Source organism: Scyliorhinus canicula, chromosome 6 (genome assembly GCF_902713615.1).
Source record: "Scyliorhinus canicula chromosome 6, sScyCan1.1, whole genome shotgun sequence".
Classification (NCBI taxonomy): Eukaryota; Metazoa; Chordata; class Chondrichthyes; order Carcharhiniformes; family Scyliorhinidae; genus Scyliorhinus; species Scyliorhinus canicula.
This window is the reverse complement of record NC_052151.1, coordinates 39,773,913-39,792,570: the sequence shown is the minus strand read 5'-3', so window position 1 is coordinate 39,792,570 and position 18,658 is coordinate 39,773,913. Positions and strand designations below refer to the sequence as shown.

The 18,658-nt window shown below is 45.4% G+C and overlaps 1 protein-coding gene across 4 annotated transcripts in view; it reads left to right on the top strand.

The window, feature by feature from the left end:
* Nucleotides 1-18,658, top strand: part of armc2 (armadillo repeat containing 2) — a 253,785-nt gene that overhangs the window by 118,116 nt on the left and 117,011 nt on the right. For all 4 annotated transcript variants that reach the window (XM_038799209.1, XM_038799210.1, XM_038799207.1 and 1 more), the window contains one exon: nucleotides 17,369-17,476. In XM_038799209.1, the coding sequence (XP_038655137.1) occupies nucleotides 17,369-17,476 (108 nt within the window). The remainder of the gene's footprint in view (nucleotides 1-17,368; nucleotides 17,477-18,658) is intronic.

Here is an 18,658-nt window from a genome sequence, read left to right as displayed (position 1 = left end):
TCATCTCGGACCATGCACCCCATTGGCTGGATATTCGGTTCAGTACGGGACGAGAGCAGAGGCCGGGGTGGAGGTTTGACTCGGGGTTGTTGGCGGATGAAGGTTTTTGTGATAAGGTGCGGTTGGCGATTAGGGATTATGTGGAGTTCCATCAGAATGGGGAGGTGTCGGCGGGCAAATTTTGGGAAGCACTGAAGGCAATGGTCCGGGGAGAAGTGATCTAATTTACGGTTTGTGCGAATAAGGAAAGGAGGGCGGAACATGACTGTCTAGTGAGCGAGATAGTGGAGATTGGTAGGGAATATTCGAGGGTGCCCACCATGGAGGGATTGGCGAGGAGGAAAATGTTTCAGGGGCAATTTGACAGGCTGACAACGGGTAGGGCAACTGCATATGGCAAGAGGGGTGCAATACGAGTATGGGGGAGAAGGCGAGCCGTATGCTGGCGCACCATCTGCGGAGGCAAGGTTGTATCCAGGGAAATATTGAAGGTCCGAACTGGGGCTGGGGATGTAGTGTCAGAGCCAGGGAAGATAAATGAGGCATTTAGAGAGTACTACCAGGGACTTTATGAGGCAGACCCAGTAGATGAGGAGGGGGACATGGTGTGGTTTCTGGATGAGCTGGAATTTGCCCAGGTGGAGGAAGCAAAGCGGCAGGCATTGGAGGATCCCCTGGGGCTGAGGGAGGTGCTGGAAAGTATTAGGGGTATGAAGTCGGGGAAGGCCCCTGGGCCGGATGGGTACCCGGCAGAATTTTATGAGGAATTTACAGCAGACCTGGCACCACATCTGTTGGGGGCATTTAATGAAGCACTAGAGAAGGGGGAGCTGCCGGAGACGATGAAGCAGGCGGTAATCACACTAATCCCAAAAAAAGGGAAGGATCCGGTTGAATGTGGGTCGTATAGACCCATATCACTATTGAACACGGATGTGAAAGTATTGGCTAAGTTGTTGGCGGGGAGGATGGAGGATTGTGTCCCGGGGGTGGTTACAGAAGATCAAACAGGCTTTGTGAAGGGCAGGCAGCTCGTGAGTAATATAAGACGGCTGTCGAATGTGGTGATGAATCCGTCAAGAGCTCTGGTACCGGAGGTGGTGGTGTCTATGGACTCAGAGAAAGCATTTGATCGGATAGAGTGGCGGTACTTGTTCGACGTTTTGGGAAGGTTTGGGTTTGGGCCGAGATTTGTGGCATGTATGTATGGTTGCTGTATGTTGTGCCAAGAGCGAGGGGGAGGACGAATGATATGAGCTCACGAAGCTTTGACTTACACAGGGGTACGAGGCAGGTGTGCCCGCTGTCGCCGCTGCTGTTTGCGCTAGCGATAGATCCATTGGCGATGGCTCTGAGGGGGTCGGCAGAGTGGCAGGGGATAATGAGGGGACAGAGGGAGCATCGGGTGTCACCCTATGCCGATGACCTCTTGCTGTATGTTTCGGATCCGTTGGAGAGTATAGGAAGGATTATAGGCCTGTTGGGGAGGTTTTGAGGGTTCTCAGGATACAAGCTGAATGTAGGGAAAAGCGAGGTATTCCCGGTGAATGAGCTGGCACAGCGGGCTAATTTAGGGGGGATGCCATTTACGGTAGCGAGGGATAGGTTTAGGTATTTGGGGATTCAGGTAGCGAGGGAATGGACGGGGCTCCATAAGTGGAACTTAAAGAAGCTGGTGGAGGAGGCCAGGGAGGTTCTTAAGAGGTGGGATACACTGCACTTAACGTTGGCGGGGAGGGTCCAAGTGGTGAAAATGAATATTCTGCAGAGGTTCTTGTTCATCTCCCAGGCTCTCCCGATCTTTATACCAAAGGTCTTTTTTCGGAAAGTGGACACAATCAACTCTGACTTTGTATGGGCGGGGAAGGTGCCGAGGGTGGGGAGGACTCTGCTGCAGAGGCAGCAGTGGGGGGTTGGCGTTGCCAAACTTGCTTCATTACTTTTGGGCAGCGAATGTGGACAAGGTGCGGCGGTGGTGGGAAGGAGCAGGGGTAGAGTGGGTTAGGATGGAGGTGGAATCTTATAAGGGGTCTAGTTTGAGGGCTGTGGTGACAGCAACATTGCCAATGGCTCTGAGTAGGTATTCAGGGAGCCCAGTGGTGCAGGCCATGGTGAAGATATGGAATCAGCTGAGGAGGCATTTTAGGGTGGAAGGGATGTCGATAATGATGCCGCTGTGTGAGAATCATACAGGAGGTGGAGGGAAGTGGTGCTGGTCAAGGTGAAGGATTTGTATTTGGAGGAAGCGTTCGCCAGTCTGGAGGAGCTAAGGGTAGAACTGCCGAGGGGTAGTGAGTTCAGGTATCTACAGGTTAGGGATTTTGCACGAAAGGTCTGGATGGGGTTCCCTAGATTGCTGGAGCGACTGCTGCTTCCGGATGTGGAAGGTGAGGGAAGAATTAGGGATATATATAAGTGGCTGGGGGAGCAGTGAGGCGAGCCGGTGATGAAGATCAAGGAGAAATGGGAAGCGGAGTTGGGAATGGAGATCACTTGGGGAGTACGGAGTGAGGCACTGCGAAGGATAAACGGGACGTTCTTTGTGCAAAGATGAACCTGATACAGTTTAAGGTGGTGCGCAGGGTGAATATGACTCGGGCGAGAATGAGTGGGTTCTTTCAGAGGGTAGCAGATGAGTGTGAGAGGTGTGGACACGGGCCAGCGAATCATGCGCACATGTTTTGGGATTGCGAAAAATGGGGAAGATTCTGGGCGGGAGTGTTCGCGGTCTTAGCCAGGATAGTGGAGGAGGGAGTGTACCCGGACCCTTTGGTGGCGATATTTGGGGTTTCAGAGAAGCCTCTCTGATTGCACGCCGACGAATTTTGCTGGAGTGGCGGTCGGCATCACCACCGGGGGTAGCAGCGTGGTTGGGTGACCTGTATGACTTCCTGTGGTTAGAGAAGATAAAGTATGAGTTAAGGGGCTCAGCAGGTGAGTTTGAGAAAAGGGGGGGATGTTTGTGACTGTGTTTGAGGAGCTGTTTGTCGCAGGGGTGTGGGGGCGGTGGGCGATGGGGAGGGGTGGGTGAAAAAGGAGAAAAATTTGTATAAACTGTATAGTTGATTGTTGGGAAGAATGTATCCCGGGGTGTTTATTCGCTGTAACCTACTTTGATACAAGTTTGAATAAAATGCGTTTAAAGAGAAAAGACATAGGGAGTAATTTTTCATGAAAATATAAAAGTGGAACTCAGATTCTTGACCTAGCAAATCTATTCCTTCCAACAGATATGGGCAGTTTGGATTGCCGAGTATGGTGATTTAAATCTTGCATAAGTATTGTAACCTTAGATTGATTTTACTTATGCCATCTCCTATGTATAAGTTACAACAAAGGCAATATATGCATGAAGGTGGCCTTGGATAAGAGGTAGTTGCTGTTATATTTTGGACTCTGTACTGTCTTGTTTTTAAGTGAGGTGACTGGAGATTTCTGAAACGTGAGTTGGTTACGGGAGAAAATAAAAACAGAAAATTCATAAGTAATCACCTCTCTCATCAATCTAACCATTTGAATAGATAGTTTAATAGAGGTATGCCTGTTTGGAATTAAAAAGTGAGGAGGGAAATTCCCTTTTGTATTACTGATCAAAAAGAGTTGTAAAACTCGAGCTGAGTATGGTAACTATTATTACAAAGAAGCAACCAGTAGGTTTAACAGCTGGAGAACATTGTTTTATAATATTGTGATCAACAAATACAACCTACTGAATTGGAGCCAATTTAATGTCTATTTTTGAAGGTGGGATTTGATACCCAGAAGTGCCTTCTGAAGAAGAGGTATTGAAGAAGAGGTTGTTGCACATAGGCACCAACGATATAGGTAAAAAACAGGACGAGGTCCTACAAGCTGAATTCAGGGAGTTAGGAGATAAACTTAAAAAGTAGGACCTCAAAGGTAGTAATCTCAGGATTGCTACCTGTGCCACGAGCTAGTCACAGTAGGAATGTCAGGATAAATAGGATGAATGAGTGGCTCGAGAGATGGTGCAAGAGGGAGGGATTCAAATTCCTTGGGCATTGGAACCGGTTCTGGGGGAGGTGGGGCCTGTACAAACCATACGGTCTGCACCTGGGCAGGACTGGAACCGATGTCCTGGGGGGTGTTTGCTAGAGCTGTTGGGAAGGGTTTAAACTAATGTGGCAGCGGGATGGGAACCAATACAGGAAGTCGGAAGGTAATGAAACAGGGACAGAAACAAAAGGCAGTAAGGGGGAAAGTGTAAGGCAGAGAAGCCATAGTCAAAAATCAAAAAGGGCAACAGTACAAGGTACAGAGGGAAGCTCAGTGAATAGGCCCAGTAATACTAAAAGGAATACAACGGGGAGTAAAAACGTAAATGGTAAGCGATGCGGCAGGTTGTTACATGAAGATATGGGTTCAATGATAAGGACAATTAGGAGAAAAGTTAAGAGGAAATATAACTTAGGAGAGGTTACTGATCGAGGTGTTAAGATTCAAAACAGAGGTATAAAAGCCAACATAAGTGTACTTTACCTGAATGCTCGTAGTATTCGGAATAAGGTAAATGAGTTAATGGCGCAAATAATCGTGAGTGACTATGATTTAGTGGCTATTACTGAAACATGGTTAAAGGATGGTCAAGACTGGGAGTTAAATATCTGAGGGTATCAAACTATTCGGAAGGACAGAGTAGATGGTAAGGGAGGTGGTGTAGCTCTGTTATTTAAGGATGACATCCGGGCAATAGTAAGGGATGACATTGGTGCTATGGAGGATAAGGTTGAATCCATTTGGGTGGAAATCAGGAATAGTAAGGTGAAAAAATCACTGATAGGAGTAGTCATAGGCCACCAAATAGCAACATTATGGTGGGGCAGGCAATAAACAAAGAAATAACTGATGCATGTAGAAATGGTATAGCAGTTATCATGGGGGATTTCAATCTACATGTCGATTGGTTTAACTAGGTCGGTCAAGGCAGCCTTGAGGAGGTGTTTATAGAATGTATCCACGATAGTTTCCTAGAACAGTGTGTAATGGAACCTACGAAGGAACAAGCGGTCCTAGATCTGGTCCTGTGTAATGAGACAGGATTGATTAATGATCTCATAGTTAGCGATCCTCTCGGAAGGAGCGATCACAATATGGTGGAATTTAAAATACAGATGGAGGGTGAGAAGGTAAAGTCAAACACTAGTGTTTTGTGCTTAAACAAAGGAGATTACAATGGGATGAGAGAAGAGCTAGCTAAGGAAGACTGGAAGCAAAGACTTTATGTTAAAACAGTTGAGGAACAGTGGAGAACCTTCCAAGCGATTTTTCACAGTGCTCAGCAAAGATTTATACCAACAAAAAGGAAGGACGGTAGAAAAAGGGAAAATCGACCGTGGATATCTAAGGAAATGAGGGAGAGTATCAAATTGAAGAAAAAAGCATACAAAGTGACAAGGATTAGTGGGAGACTAGAGGACTGGGAAATCTTTAGGGGGCAACAGAAAGCTACTTAAAAAGCTACAAAGAAGAGTAAGATAGATTATGAGAGTAAACTTGCTCAGAATATAAAAACAGATAGTAAAAGTTTCTACAAATATATAACAGAAAAAAGAGTGGATAAGGTAAATATTGGTTCATTAGAGGATGAGAAGGGATATTTAATAATGGGAGATGAGGAAATGGCTGAGGAACTGAACAGGTTTTCGGGTCGGTCTTCGCAGTGGAAGACACAAATAACATGCCAGTGACTGATAGAAATGAGGCTATGACAGGTGAGGACCTTGAAATGATTGCTATCACTAAGGAGGTAGTGATGGCCAAGCTAATGCGGCTAAAGGTAGACAAGTCTCCTGGCCCTGAGGGAATGCATCCCAGAGTGCTAAAAGAGATGGCTGGGGAAATTGCAAATTCACTAGTGATAATTTACCAAAATTCACTCGACTCTGGGGTGGTTCCGGCAGATTGGAAATTGGCAAACGTGACACCACTGTTTAAAAAAGGAGGTAGGCAGAAAGCGGGTAATTATAGGCCAGTGAGCTTATCTTCGGTAGTAGGGACGATGCTGGAATCTATCATCAAGGAAGAAATAGCGAGGCATGTGGATGGAAGTGTCATAAAGGCCAGGTCGTGCTTAACTAATTTAGTGGAATTTTTTGAGGACATTACCAGTGCGGTAGATAATGCGGAGCCAATGGATGTGGTATATCTGGATTTCCAGAAAGCCTTTGACAAGATGCCACACAAAAGGTTGCTGCATAAGATAAAGATGCATGGCATTAAGGGTAAATTAGTAGCATGGATAGAGGATTGGTTAATTGATAGAAAGCAAAGAGTGGGGATTAATGGGTGTTTCTCTGGCTGGCAATCAGTAGCTAGTGGTGTCCCTCAGGGATCAGTGTTGGGCCCACAATTGTTCCAATTTACATAGATGATGTGGAGTTGGGGACCAAGTGCAATGTGCCCAAGTTTGCAGACGACACTAAGATGAGTGGTAAAGCAAAAAGTGCAGAGGATATCGGAAGTCTGCAGAGGGATTTGGATAGGTTAAGTGAATGGGATAGGGTCTGGCAGATGGAATACAATGTTGACAAATGTGAGGTTATCCATTTTGGTAGGAATTACAGCCAAAGGGATTATTATTTAAATGATAAAATATTAAAACATGCTGCTGTGCAGAGAGACCTGGGTGTGCTAGTGCATGAGTCCCAAAAAGTTGGTTTACAGGTGCAACAGGTGATTAAGAAGGCAAATGGAGTTTTGTCCTTCATTGCTAGAGGAATGGAGTTTAAGACTAGGGAGGTTATGCTGCAATTGTATAAGGTGTTAGTGAGGCCCCATCTGGAGTATTGTATTCAGTTTTGGTCTCTTACCTGAGAAAGGACGTACTGGCCCTGGAGGGTGTGCAGAGGAGATTCACTAGGTTAATCCCAGAGCTGAAGGGGTTGGATTATGAGGAGAGGTTGAGTAGACTGGGACTGTACTCGTTGGAATTTAGAAGGATGAGGGGGGATCTTATAGAAACATATAAAATTATGAATGGAATAGATAGGATAGATGCAGGCAGGTTGTTTCCACTGGCGGGCAACTAGGGGGCATAGCCTCAAAATAAGGGGAAGTAAATTTAGGACTGAGTTTAGGAGGAACTTCTTGACCCAAAGGGTTGTGAATCTATGGAATTCTTTGCCCAGTGAAGCAGTTGAGGCTCCTTCATTAAATGTTTTCAAGATAGAGATAGGTAGTTTTTTGAAGAATAAAGGGATTAAGGGTTATGGTGTTCGGGCCGGAAAGTGGAGCTGAGTCCACAAAATATCAGCCATGATCTCATTGAATGGCGGAGCAGGCTCGAGGGGCCAGATGGCCTACTCCTGCTCCTAGTTCTTATGTTCTTATCACCAGCCATCAGGGAACAACCTCACTCCTGCCCAGTTCCTAGCTTGTCAATTTTTGGAGTTGTCAAAAGTGACAACCCTACCCTCAATCCAGAAATAGCAGAGTCATGAGAGAGTTATGAAAGTTTGCTTCACAAATATAATGTAATTAGCTGAAACTCAGCACCTTTAGTCTGGCACTTTATTGAATACTACTACAGGTATACTACATATACTGGTTCCCCTTTATCTACCCGACTGTTACATCATCAAAAAACTCTAATAAATTGATCAACACGATTTCCTTTTGGTAAAACCATGTTAATTGTTCACATCATACTATGTTTTTCTAAGTGCACTGTTGAGACTTCCTTAATTGTAGATTCCATCATTTCCCCCAGCAACTGATAGGCTAACAGGCCTGTAGTTCACTGCTTTCTTTCTACCTCCTTTCTTGAAAAGCAGTGTAACTTTTGCCAAGTTCTAATCTAGTGGGACAATTTTGACTCTATGGTGTTTTATAATATCATAACTAGTACAAACTTATCTCTGCAACTATTTATTTTAGAACCCTAGGGTATGTCATGATCCCAGTTGATATTATAACTGACGGGTAGATCCCAGAATGGAACCCTGGCTCAAAAGTCCGTAACTTTTTTAATAAAATACCGTAGAATCATAGAGTTTACAGTGCAGAAGGAGGGCTTTCTGGCCATTGAGTCTGCAGTAGCCCTTGGAAAGAGCACCCTTCTTAAACCCATGCTTCCACCCTATCCCCATAAACCAGTACACCCATTTAACCTTTTTAGACACTAAGTGGCAATTTAACATTGTCAATCACCTAACCTGCACATCTTTGGACTGTGGGAGGAAACCGGAGCACCCGGAGAAAATCCACGCAGACATGGGGAGAAAGTGCAAACTCCACACAGTCACCCGAGGCGTGAATTGAACCCGGGCCCCTGGAGCTGTCAGGCAGCAGTGCTAACCACTGTGCCACCATGCCGCCCCAAACATGGAAGAACAGAGTCCCAAAACTAGTTTTAACAAGAACAAAACATAATAATCTTTATTGTCACAAGTAGGCTTACATTAACACTGCATTGAAGTTACTGTGAAAACCCCTAGTTGCCACATTCCGACGGTCTGCCTGGGTACACAGAGGGAGAATTCAGAATGTCCAAATTACCTAACAGCACGTCTTTCGGGACTTGTGGGAGGAAACCGGAGCACCCAGAGGAAACCCACAAAGACACAGGGCGAACGTGCAGACTCCACAGACAGTGACCCAAGCTGGGAATTGAACCTACGACTCTGGAACTGTGAAGCAACTGTGCTACCGTGCTGCTGTGATAAGATATATTAAACATGAGAAGTTGGATTATGATACAGTACTCTTTTACTCCCCCCTTAGTTTAACAAATTCACAGAGATTTTAAGATTAACATGGATTACAAAGCACATTGAGATGTACTTTATTCAAATGAGGGCTCCAGAAAATATTATCTTTTTAGTTAATTTACGCGATGTGGGTGTCGCTGGTTAGGCCAGCATTCATCTCTGAACAGAGTGGCCCTTTGATTAGATGATACCATGATAAGAGTTTGATATTGGAAGGAGCTACAGGATGAGATTATCCTCCTGCACTGTAGTTTTGAGCGCAGTTGGCATTCACAATGGCCTTCCAGGCACAGTGGGTGTCCCTACACCTCGAGGACTGCAGCAGTTCAAGAAGGTAACTCACCACCAACTCATCCAACTAGGGAAGGGCCCCTGTAGGGACACCCACTGTGCCTGGAAGGCTGTTGTGACTGCCAACTGTGCTCAAAACTACAGTACAGGAGGATAATCTCATCCTTTAGCTCCTTCCAATACCAAACTCTTATCATGGTATCATCTAATCAAAGGGCCACTCTGTTCAGAGATCGCAAACAACTATTAGCCGGGGACACATTGGCACTGATTGTCTCACAGAAACTTTCACATCACCACCACCCCATCTATCATGCCATGCACACTCCATCCTCCATCCTCAGCACCTTCTGAGGATGGCTCAGCACACACAGGGAGCATGCATGTTTTCCACCCTCTGCTTCATCCCTTCTCAGCACATGGCCTCATTCAGGACAAGTTGGCCCACAATAGAAAAGAAAAAGCGCAGACCAGGGGAGGCATGGCTAAAATAATTGCACTCAGTGAATTTGAGGAAGCTGTAGCCGAGATTGTTGGGAGGAGAGGGATCACTCCAGTGGGTTACGGAAGATCGTATTGTTCCAGCAACCTGGTACTGATCAGACTTCCATCAGACTTCCAGCCTTGACAATCACAGTGAGTAACATGCAGTCTTATATTCCTCTTGCTTATCAACTGAAACTCTATTCTCCAGCAGGCATCAGCAGATCGAGGCCCACAAGGGTACCCACTAAAGCTGTCACATTGCTCACCAGCACACTCCACCAGTGCAGAGACGCATAACGCGGTGGTGCTTAGCTCTAAATTAGGCTCAGGCTCATTTACTTACAAGCGCTTCACTACATATCCCCACAACAGTCGGAGGCAGGAACAGACAAAGGTTTTGGCACTGTGAGGGCTGCTGGAGGCCAGCCACCCACTGCATTCAAGTTAGACATGCGCCTTTGTGAGTGGCCGTCAACTCAATTTTGGCGATGAACAACAGGCGATGGAGCAGACTAGAGTGAAGGATAATGGAGTCTGTCTGTGTTCTGTCTGTTGCTGTGACTCTGACTTGCCAGTACCTCAAACTCACTGTAGGAAGGTTGGCAACCACTAGGATCTCTTGGTCCGGCAGGTTTTGTCGGATTTGCACTCAGCTACACATCCTGGTGGGCACCATTATTATGGGAGACAAAGGTACTGTGACCTTCCTACAGGGGCACTATCTCCTCAAGTAGTTAGTTAGACTGCACCTGGAATACTGTGAACAGTTTTGGTCCACTTATCTAAAGAAAGATGTACTGCCATTGGAGGCAGTCCAGAAAAAGTTTGCTAGGTTGATCCCGGGTATGGAGGGATTTTCTTATGAGGAGCGGTTGAATAGGTTGTGCCTGTACTTATTGGAGTGTAAAAGAATGAAAGGCAACCTTATTGAGTCATCTGGGGACTTGACAGGGTGGATGCTGAGTGGTTGGGTTGTTTCCCCTTGTGGGAGAGTATAGGAACAGAATAAGGGGTCACCCATTGAAGACCAAGATGAGGAGGAGTTTCTTCTCTCCGAGGGTAGCAGAGAGCTGTAGAGGCTGGGTCCTAAAACACGTTCATGGCTGTGATAGACTGATTTTAATCAGTAAGGGTATCCAGGGTTATTGGGACAAGGTGGAGTTGGGGATTATCATGTCAGATCAGTCATGATCTCATTGAATGGTGGAGCAGACTCGATGGGGTGGATATGACCGTAAGACATAAGAGCAGCATTAGGACACTCTGTCCATCAAGTCTGCTCCGCCATTCAATCATGGCTGATATTCTCTCATCCCCATTCTCCTGCCTTCTCCCCATAACCCATGATCCCCTTATTATCAAGAACCTATCTATCTCTGTCTTAAAGACACTCAGTGATTTGGCCTCCACAGCCTTCTGCGGCAAAGAGTTCCACAGATTCGCCACCCTCTGGCTGAAGAAATTCCTCCTCATCTCTGTTTTAAAGGATCGTCCCTTTAGTCTCAGATGCTGTCCTCTGGTTCTGGTTTTTCCTACAAGTGGAAACATCCTCTCCACGTCCACTCTGTCTAGGCCTCGCAGTATCCTGTAAGTTTCAATAAGATCACCCCCCTCATCCTTCTAAACTCCGAGTACAGACCCAGAGTTCTCAACCGTTCCTCATACGACAAGCTCTTCATTCCAGGGATCATTCTTGTGAACCTTCTCTGGACTCTTTCCAAGGCCAGCAAATACTTCCTTAGATACGGGGCCCAAAGCTGCTCACAATACTCTGGTCTGACCAGAGCCTTACACAGCGTCAGAAGTACATCAATGGTCTTGTATTCTAGCCCTGTTGACATGAATGCTAACATTGCATTTGCCTTCTTAACTGCCGACTGGACCTGCACGTTAACCTTAAGAGAATTGTGAACAAGGACTCCCAAGTCCCTTTGTGCTTCTGCTTTCCGAAGCATTTTCCCATTTAGAAAATAGTGTATGCCTAAATTCCTCCTTCCAAAATGCATAACTTCACACTTTTCCACATTCCAGGATAACCTGCTTCTGCTCCTAAGTTTTTTTATGACCTAGTCAGAGCAGAGCCTTCTGGCACCCACCCGGAGGATGAACATCAGATGGACACTCCGGGGGTTGGAGGGGTCTCCTCTCTGTATACTGCACGGGTGTCCAGCCGCTCACAGTCCCTCTGCCTGTACATCATCTGCTCCAGCTGCTGAGGCCAAGGAGGGTCCTCTGGTTCTAGTTTTTCCTACAAGTGGAAACATTCTCTCCAAGTCCACTCTATCCAGGCCTCGCCCTGTAAGTTTCAATAAGATCCCCCCCTCATCCTTCTAAACTCCAACGAGTACAGACCCAGAGTCCCCAAGGAGCACAAGGTTCTTATCAGGACAGGCGCCTCCAGGACTCGGGCCTCTAGAGGACATCTGCTAAGGTCAGCACAGACATCAGGAATTGGTAGTCAGCAGACTGCCTCCACCTATGCTGCGTATGTCGGGGCTACACCCAGGCATAGTGGTAGGATTAGGAAAATTAAGAAATTTTGAATTCACTTCTGGGTTTCTAGTGTGCTACCACTGAAAACTACTTAATTATATTCAAAGCATCTATGAATGACTTTATCAATTGAAGGCATTGTGATTATGTACACTCGAAACCTCTTCAAGATTTTTCGATCCCTCCACTCAGTGATGGTCTTCCTCTGTAAGATTAGCATTCATGTGCTGTCAATCTCACTCGATAGTCTCTGCACCCTTGTGGGGTGTCAGGGGATGTGTTACATTTTTTATTAAAAGTGTCTGATGTATGCGCTTCTAACTCTTCCTCACTGAAGACCATTGTGTGAGGGCAACTCATCAGAGCAGCAGTTGTGTCTTCTCAGTATTAGTGACCAAAGACAAGATATGGACAGGGGGAGGAGATCCCTAGCCATGTCCTCATCTCACTGGCCACTGTAGTTTCATAATTATGTGGTGGTGACTGCTTCAAGTCAGTTTTTGCATCACTCTTGTTAAGTGGACTCAATTCTTAGAGCGAGCACATATACAGGACACCGCAGACCTTTGCAGAGATCATGGCCTGGTGAATCATGAGGCCAGAAGGTTTAAATGTGAATGCTGGATTCATTTTCAGTGTGAAAGATTAGCCATCCCTTGAGATGAAAGGGAATGGCATTGAGGATTAGAAGAACTGTGGCCATCTCCCATTGCCTTTACTTTATTGCTCCTGGAACCTGTCAACGATTTACATGTCATGGGCACATTTATCAAATTTTGATTCCTCCATGGCATTTTCATGTTCAAACTGACTCTCATCACCCTTTTGAGGTTCCTGGGCCTCCGGTTCTTCACCCTCCATAGTGCTTTCATCCTTTTCCATTCCACTGTCTGGCAAGGGATCATCACTTTGCATTTCCAGATTGTGAAGGGTACAACATACACCAAAGATACATGAAACTCTATTGGGAGTGTACTGTAATACACCATCAGAGCGCTCTAAGCATCTGAAGTGCATCTTCTAAATCCTAATGGTCTGGCCTCATGATCCTATTAGGGAGCATGTGGTTCTGTGAGCAGCGTGTGCCCCTCCTTGGAATGACTCTGAGGACAAGGCACCAATGCATCAGCCAACATTTCAGTAGAGTTCTTCTAGTCCTCAGTAGGTACCCCTTACCCCTAAGCAGCCATCCTTGCAGATGTTCAGGCCCTTCAAAAAGCTGAGGAGCCTGGGAGTGACTCAGGATGTAGGAGTAATGGCAACTTCCAGGGTTCCTGCCAGAAACGTGCATTATGTGCTTCTGGCGATCACACACGTATTGTACATTGATGGAATGGTGGCCCTTGCCACTCTTTCAAGGAAGAGTGGAAGGCCCTCACCATGGAGCCCTTGAAGTCATATGGATATAGTTAATTACACCCTGCACTCTTGGTTGTGAAGCTGGTGAATCCCACAATCTGGCTATCTTCATCCAAGCAGAAGTCACATACTGATGTGGCTTCCAGTGACCTTCTTTGTGCAGCTATGTGTTGTGCACTACGCGATTCCACAGAGGTCTCCTGTTGATCCCTGGAAAGATCCACAAGCAAAGAAATTCAGCAGGGCTTTAAAGCCATTGGCCTTCAAATCCACGGTGCATCAGGTCTTCATGAAGAATGTGACAGATGTGATCTACCATAGCTTAGGACAAGTGCAGACATGTCTCACTCAGTTGTAAACAGGAGAGTCTTCTTCAGCAGCCCCTTGGTCTGGTGAATCACCTCCATTGTTTGTGTGTCTCCCCTGAACTTCTTGTTCTTTCTCTGGTTCTGTTTGACCCTGGACATCAGGCAGGGCTCCTGGTAGAACTGTGCTCTGTGTCATCTCTCCCTCCTTTGCCACCTCCATTGTATTAGAACCCTCAAAAAGGCAGCATTAAGCCCCCGGATCCATTTCTGCTTTGACATTCTTTCTGAAATGCAACAATGAAGACATTAATGAGGAATGGTTCAAGATAATGAAGCTCACAATCTGATACCTATAGGACTGTAATGGTCTACAGTGGTTTCAGCCCTATTTAATTTGTTGCTGATGCTCTCTTGTATTTGAGGTGCTATTACCCACATTGAGGTGACCAAGATGTCAACCCAGAATCGTGACATCTGAAACCATGATTAGTGTGAAAAGGTTTGAGTGAAAGTGCTACTGGTGTTCCAGTCTCTGATCTGGCATTTCAATTAATTTCTGAATACACTTTGGCCCGACAGGAATATCAATTCTGGAGGGAATCGGACTGGCATTAATGGAATGCCATATATGCTGCACCTGTATTAATGCTGATATGCTGCGAATGTGATGTGAAGCCAATGAATTATGAATATCCCTCTTGCAGCGCTGATAAGTGCATTGGCTTCCACTGGCTTTCTTCATTGGGAGGCCTTCATCCTTTCTCTATAATAAGACTCTTACAGCACCAATAGGTATGAGAGCACCCACAGGAAGAACCCCTTAGCCTGGCAGTGCGCTCCTCCCATACAGCCTCAACTCCTCCCGTTCAGATTTGCTCCTACTTTCAAATTTAAAACTTACTATTTTGAAACAAGCTTCAATGCTTTCTCTCTGACTGTGTCCCTTATATCTTCCTGGAACCTCACAATGTGAAGGTAGGGCTCCCTGCTGTTATTCCCCAACCTTCCCCAATAATACTGGGTCCTATAGTCATTGTGGTGGACATTCTTGCCCTCCCACCTGAACCCGTCACTACTGAAGTGCCCATGATCCATGTGGACCTCTACCCACACCAACTATAGGCTGTGCCTGATCACCAACCACACCCCCCCCCCCCCCCCCCCCCCCACTCCCCGACTTCCTAAAGCTTCACATACCTCCAGGTGCAGATGCCTCCCATTACAATCACTATACCATCTGTAGCCTTGTACAGACACAGACATGCCCATGGAAGCCGATTTCACTGGTTTCTAAAACTCCCAATCCTCAGACTTGCAACTTTTTTCTGCAACATTGTAAGCCTCTTCTTTTAATCTGATTGTATTGTTAACTTCCTGGGTGAGCCACAGATGGTTCCACCTTGCTGTGTTTTTGTCCTTTGATGGAATGTATTTTTGTTGAGCATTTTGAATTGTGGTTAAGGTCACCTCAGACAGCTCAGCAAGTTGATCTAGTGAGTAGCTGAACACACAAGTTCAATATCCAGTCTGTCGTCCAAAATGGATTTGGGTTATGGGAAGGAAATTCAGTATGGTTCTGACTGCTGTGATTGTTATTTCAACAGCAATTCCTGCCCGAAGTTCATGTGAGCTCTTCAGTTAAGTTTGGAATAAGACTTTAGCACAACCTCACCCATGCCTCCAGGTTAAGTGGCATCCCAAAACTTGGTATTAGATGAGTAATGCAGGCAAATAATAGCCATGGGTAAGATATTAATCAGATAATGTAGCAGAGTGTTCATATCACTGGGCTAGCAATTCGGAGGCCCAGGCTAATGCTCTGGGGACACGGGTTCAAGTCCCACCATGAATTTAAATCCAATTAATTAATGAAATTTGATTAATTAATAAGCCTGGAATTGAAAGCTAGCCTCTGTGATAGTGACCTGAAGCTATTGTTGAATGTTGCAAAACCGATCTGGTGGATTAATGTCCTTTTAGGGAAGGAAACCTGATGTCCTTGCCTTGTCTGGTCTAGGTATGACTCCAGTTCCACAACAATGTGGTTGACTCTTCTTAACTGCCCTGTGAAATGCAACTGCCCTCTAATCTTCCTAACTGCCCTGTGAAATGTAACTGCCCTCTAATCTTCCTAACTGCCCTGTGAAACGTAACTGCCCTCTAATCTTCCTAACTGCCCTGTGAAATGCAACTGCCCTCTAATCTTCCTAACTGCGCTGTGAAATGTAACTGCCCTCTAATCTTCCTAACTGCCCTGTGAAATGTAACTGCCCTCTACTCTTCCTAACTGCCCTGTGAAATGTAACTGCCCTCTAATCTTCCTAACTGCCCTGTGAAATGTAACTGCCCTCTACTCTTCTTAACTGCCCTATGAAAAGTAACTGCCCTCTACTCTTCTTAACTGCCCTATGAAAAGTAACTGCCCTCTACTCTTTTTAACTGCCCTATCAAACGTAACTGCCCTCTACTCCTCTTATTGGATTGGATTGGATTGGATTTGTTTATTGTCACGTGTACCGAGGTGCAGTGAAAAGTATTTTTCCGCCAGCAGCTCAACAGATCATTCAGTACATGGGAAGAAAAGGGAATTAAACAAAATTCAAGAAAATACATAATAGGGCAACACAAGATATACAATGTAACTACATAAGCATTGGCATAGGATGAAGCATACAGGGTGTAGTGTTAATGAGGTCAGTCAATAAGAGGGTCATTTAGGAGTCTGGTGACAGTGGGGAAGAAGCTGTTTTTGAAATGAAATGAAATGAAAATCGCTTATTGTCACGAGTAGGCTTCAATGAAGTTACTGTGAAAAGCCCCTAGTCGCCACATTCCGGCGCCTGTCCGGGGAGGCTGGCACGGGAATGAACCGGGCTGCTGGCCTGCTTGGTCTGCTTTAAAAGCCAGCGAGTTAGCTGAGTGAGCTAAACCAGCCCCTCTGTTCGTGCGTGTTCTCAGACTTCTGTATCTCCTGCCCGATGGAAGAAGTTGGAAAAGTGAGTAAGCCGGGTGAGAGGGATCCTTGATTATGCTGCCCGCTTTCCCCAGGCAGCGGGAGGTGCAGATAGTATCCATGGATGGGAGGCAGGTTCGTGTGATGGACTGGCGGTATTCACGACTCTCTGAAGTTCCTATTGCCCTGTGAAACGTAATTGCCCTCTACTCTTCTGACCTGCCCTGTGAGACGTAACTGCCCTCTACTAAGCCACTCAGTTGTACCAAGGACAGCAGTGGTTCAAAAATGTAGCTCATTATTGCTTTCTCAAGGTCAATTAAGAATGGCAACAATTGATGATCTTTCCATTGATGCTCTCATCCCGTGAAAGTATAATATAAAAAATCAGACTGTTTTCTGCTCGTAAAATCCAATGGCAGCATGGAGTCAAAGCCTTCGTCAGAGGCAACAGGCTGTTTTTATCAGCTGCTTATCAAAAACATTTTGCTGTTTCTTTTGTGGAGAATCTTGAAATAGTATAAATGAATGTACAGTGGTCTTTGTTTTTCATTCTGGGATAAAAATTAAACCAGTACCAACTATGTCATTTTTTTTCTCCCTTGTAACACGGTCTTTGGGATTTGAGAAGATTTATAATTCGTGTATCAACTCTCGCAAAACCTACAATTATGATAAATGGTAGATATAGAAACTAATCTAACCAACATAAATCTAGATATTGATATAATTTTGGGTTATGCTCTTAGGATCAAGTAGCGGATCAAGGACATCCGAAGGAGAAACTGAAAAAGAGATTCTGTACTGGGATACAAAGATCCAGCCTATTCTTGATGAACTTAGGCTTTTAAATAATGGTGGGTGATTTTATTTTTATAATTCACAAGATTTTCTATTCATGTTCATTGAAAGCTACCTTCATTTTGTTTTCAATCTGATCTATTTTTACTTGTAACATTTCCTGGATTTCCTGTAGCAGCAGTACAATAATATTGGCTCATATCAAGGAACTGTTAAAAGGATACATTGGAAAAGTGGAAGTGGTGACTTGAATGTACACCAAATAAACCAATGTTCTCTCATATTTCTCTTCTTTCTACAGATTGGTTATTACTTTTCATGGTCCTTTTAGGATTGCTTCACATGCACACATTTTTAAAAGAATGTTGGGTGTGCATGGTCTGACAGTTCCCTGTGCAGTACGTTCCAGATTGCTGCATAGTTGTGCACCTGCCCAGTTTAGGGCAAACACTGTTCCTGAGTGCCATGGAGTGCTACTGCATGAACAATGGGAATATGATACACTGGGCAGCATGAAAAGCTGGTGTCTTTGAGACGTCATGTGAAGATTCAATCATTGATCTTTACCCCTAGCATAAGGTCATTAGACCTCTTCTAGGTCTAATGCTGCCAGGTCCTTGATGTGACCATCAATTCACACGACACGTGGTTGGAAGTGAACAGTGGTTTTAACAGTCTTTCAACAGAGCCTGCCTGTGACGAGATGAACTGGCAGGCAGGCTCATGACTGCCAAGCTTTATACTTTCGGTTACTGGGAGGAGCCATGGGCAGAGCCAAGGGTGGAGCCCAGTACAAACTCCTCATCTCCCCCTATGGGCAGAGCCGCGCAACTGGTCATATACCGAGCTTACATAGACACAGTATATCATATATAATAACAGTGTGAATTACACGCACTGTGATTCATCACAGTCCTCGGGTCCAAACTCCAGCAGTTGGCCATTCTGTTTACCTGCTCCCACTCCCTTTTGAGGCTGATACTTGAGGATCTCCTTGCACCACTAACACCTCCAGTGCCAAATCGGTCAGTTTAGATCTATGGAAATAATTTTTTCCACCTTGCCTCAAAAGGCACACTGCCTTTCAGAAAAGCCAAGCTGTCAAGCAAGAGATTGGGAGACAATGGTTGGAATTTAATCCAGAAATAGAGCTCCCCTCATTGTCTCTGTTGGGGAATGCTTGCTGTATTAAGTACCAATTAAGTACTTCCTTATATTCAGTCAAGGGATGCGGGCAT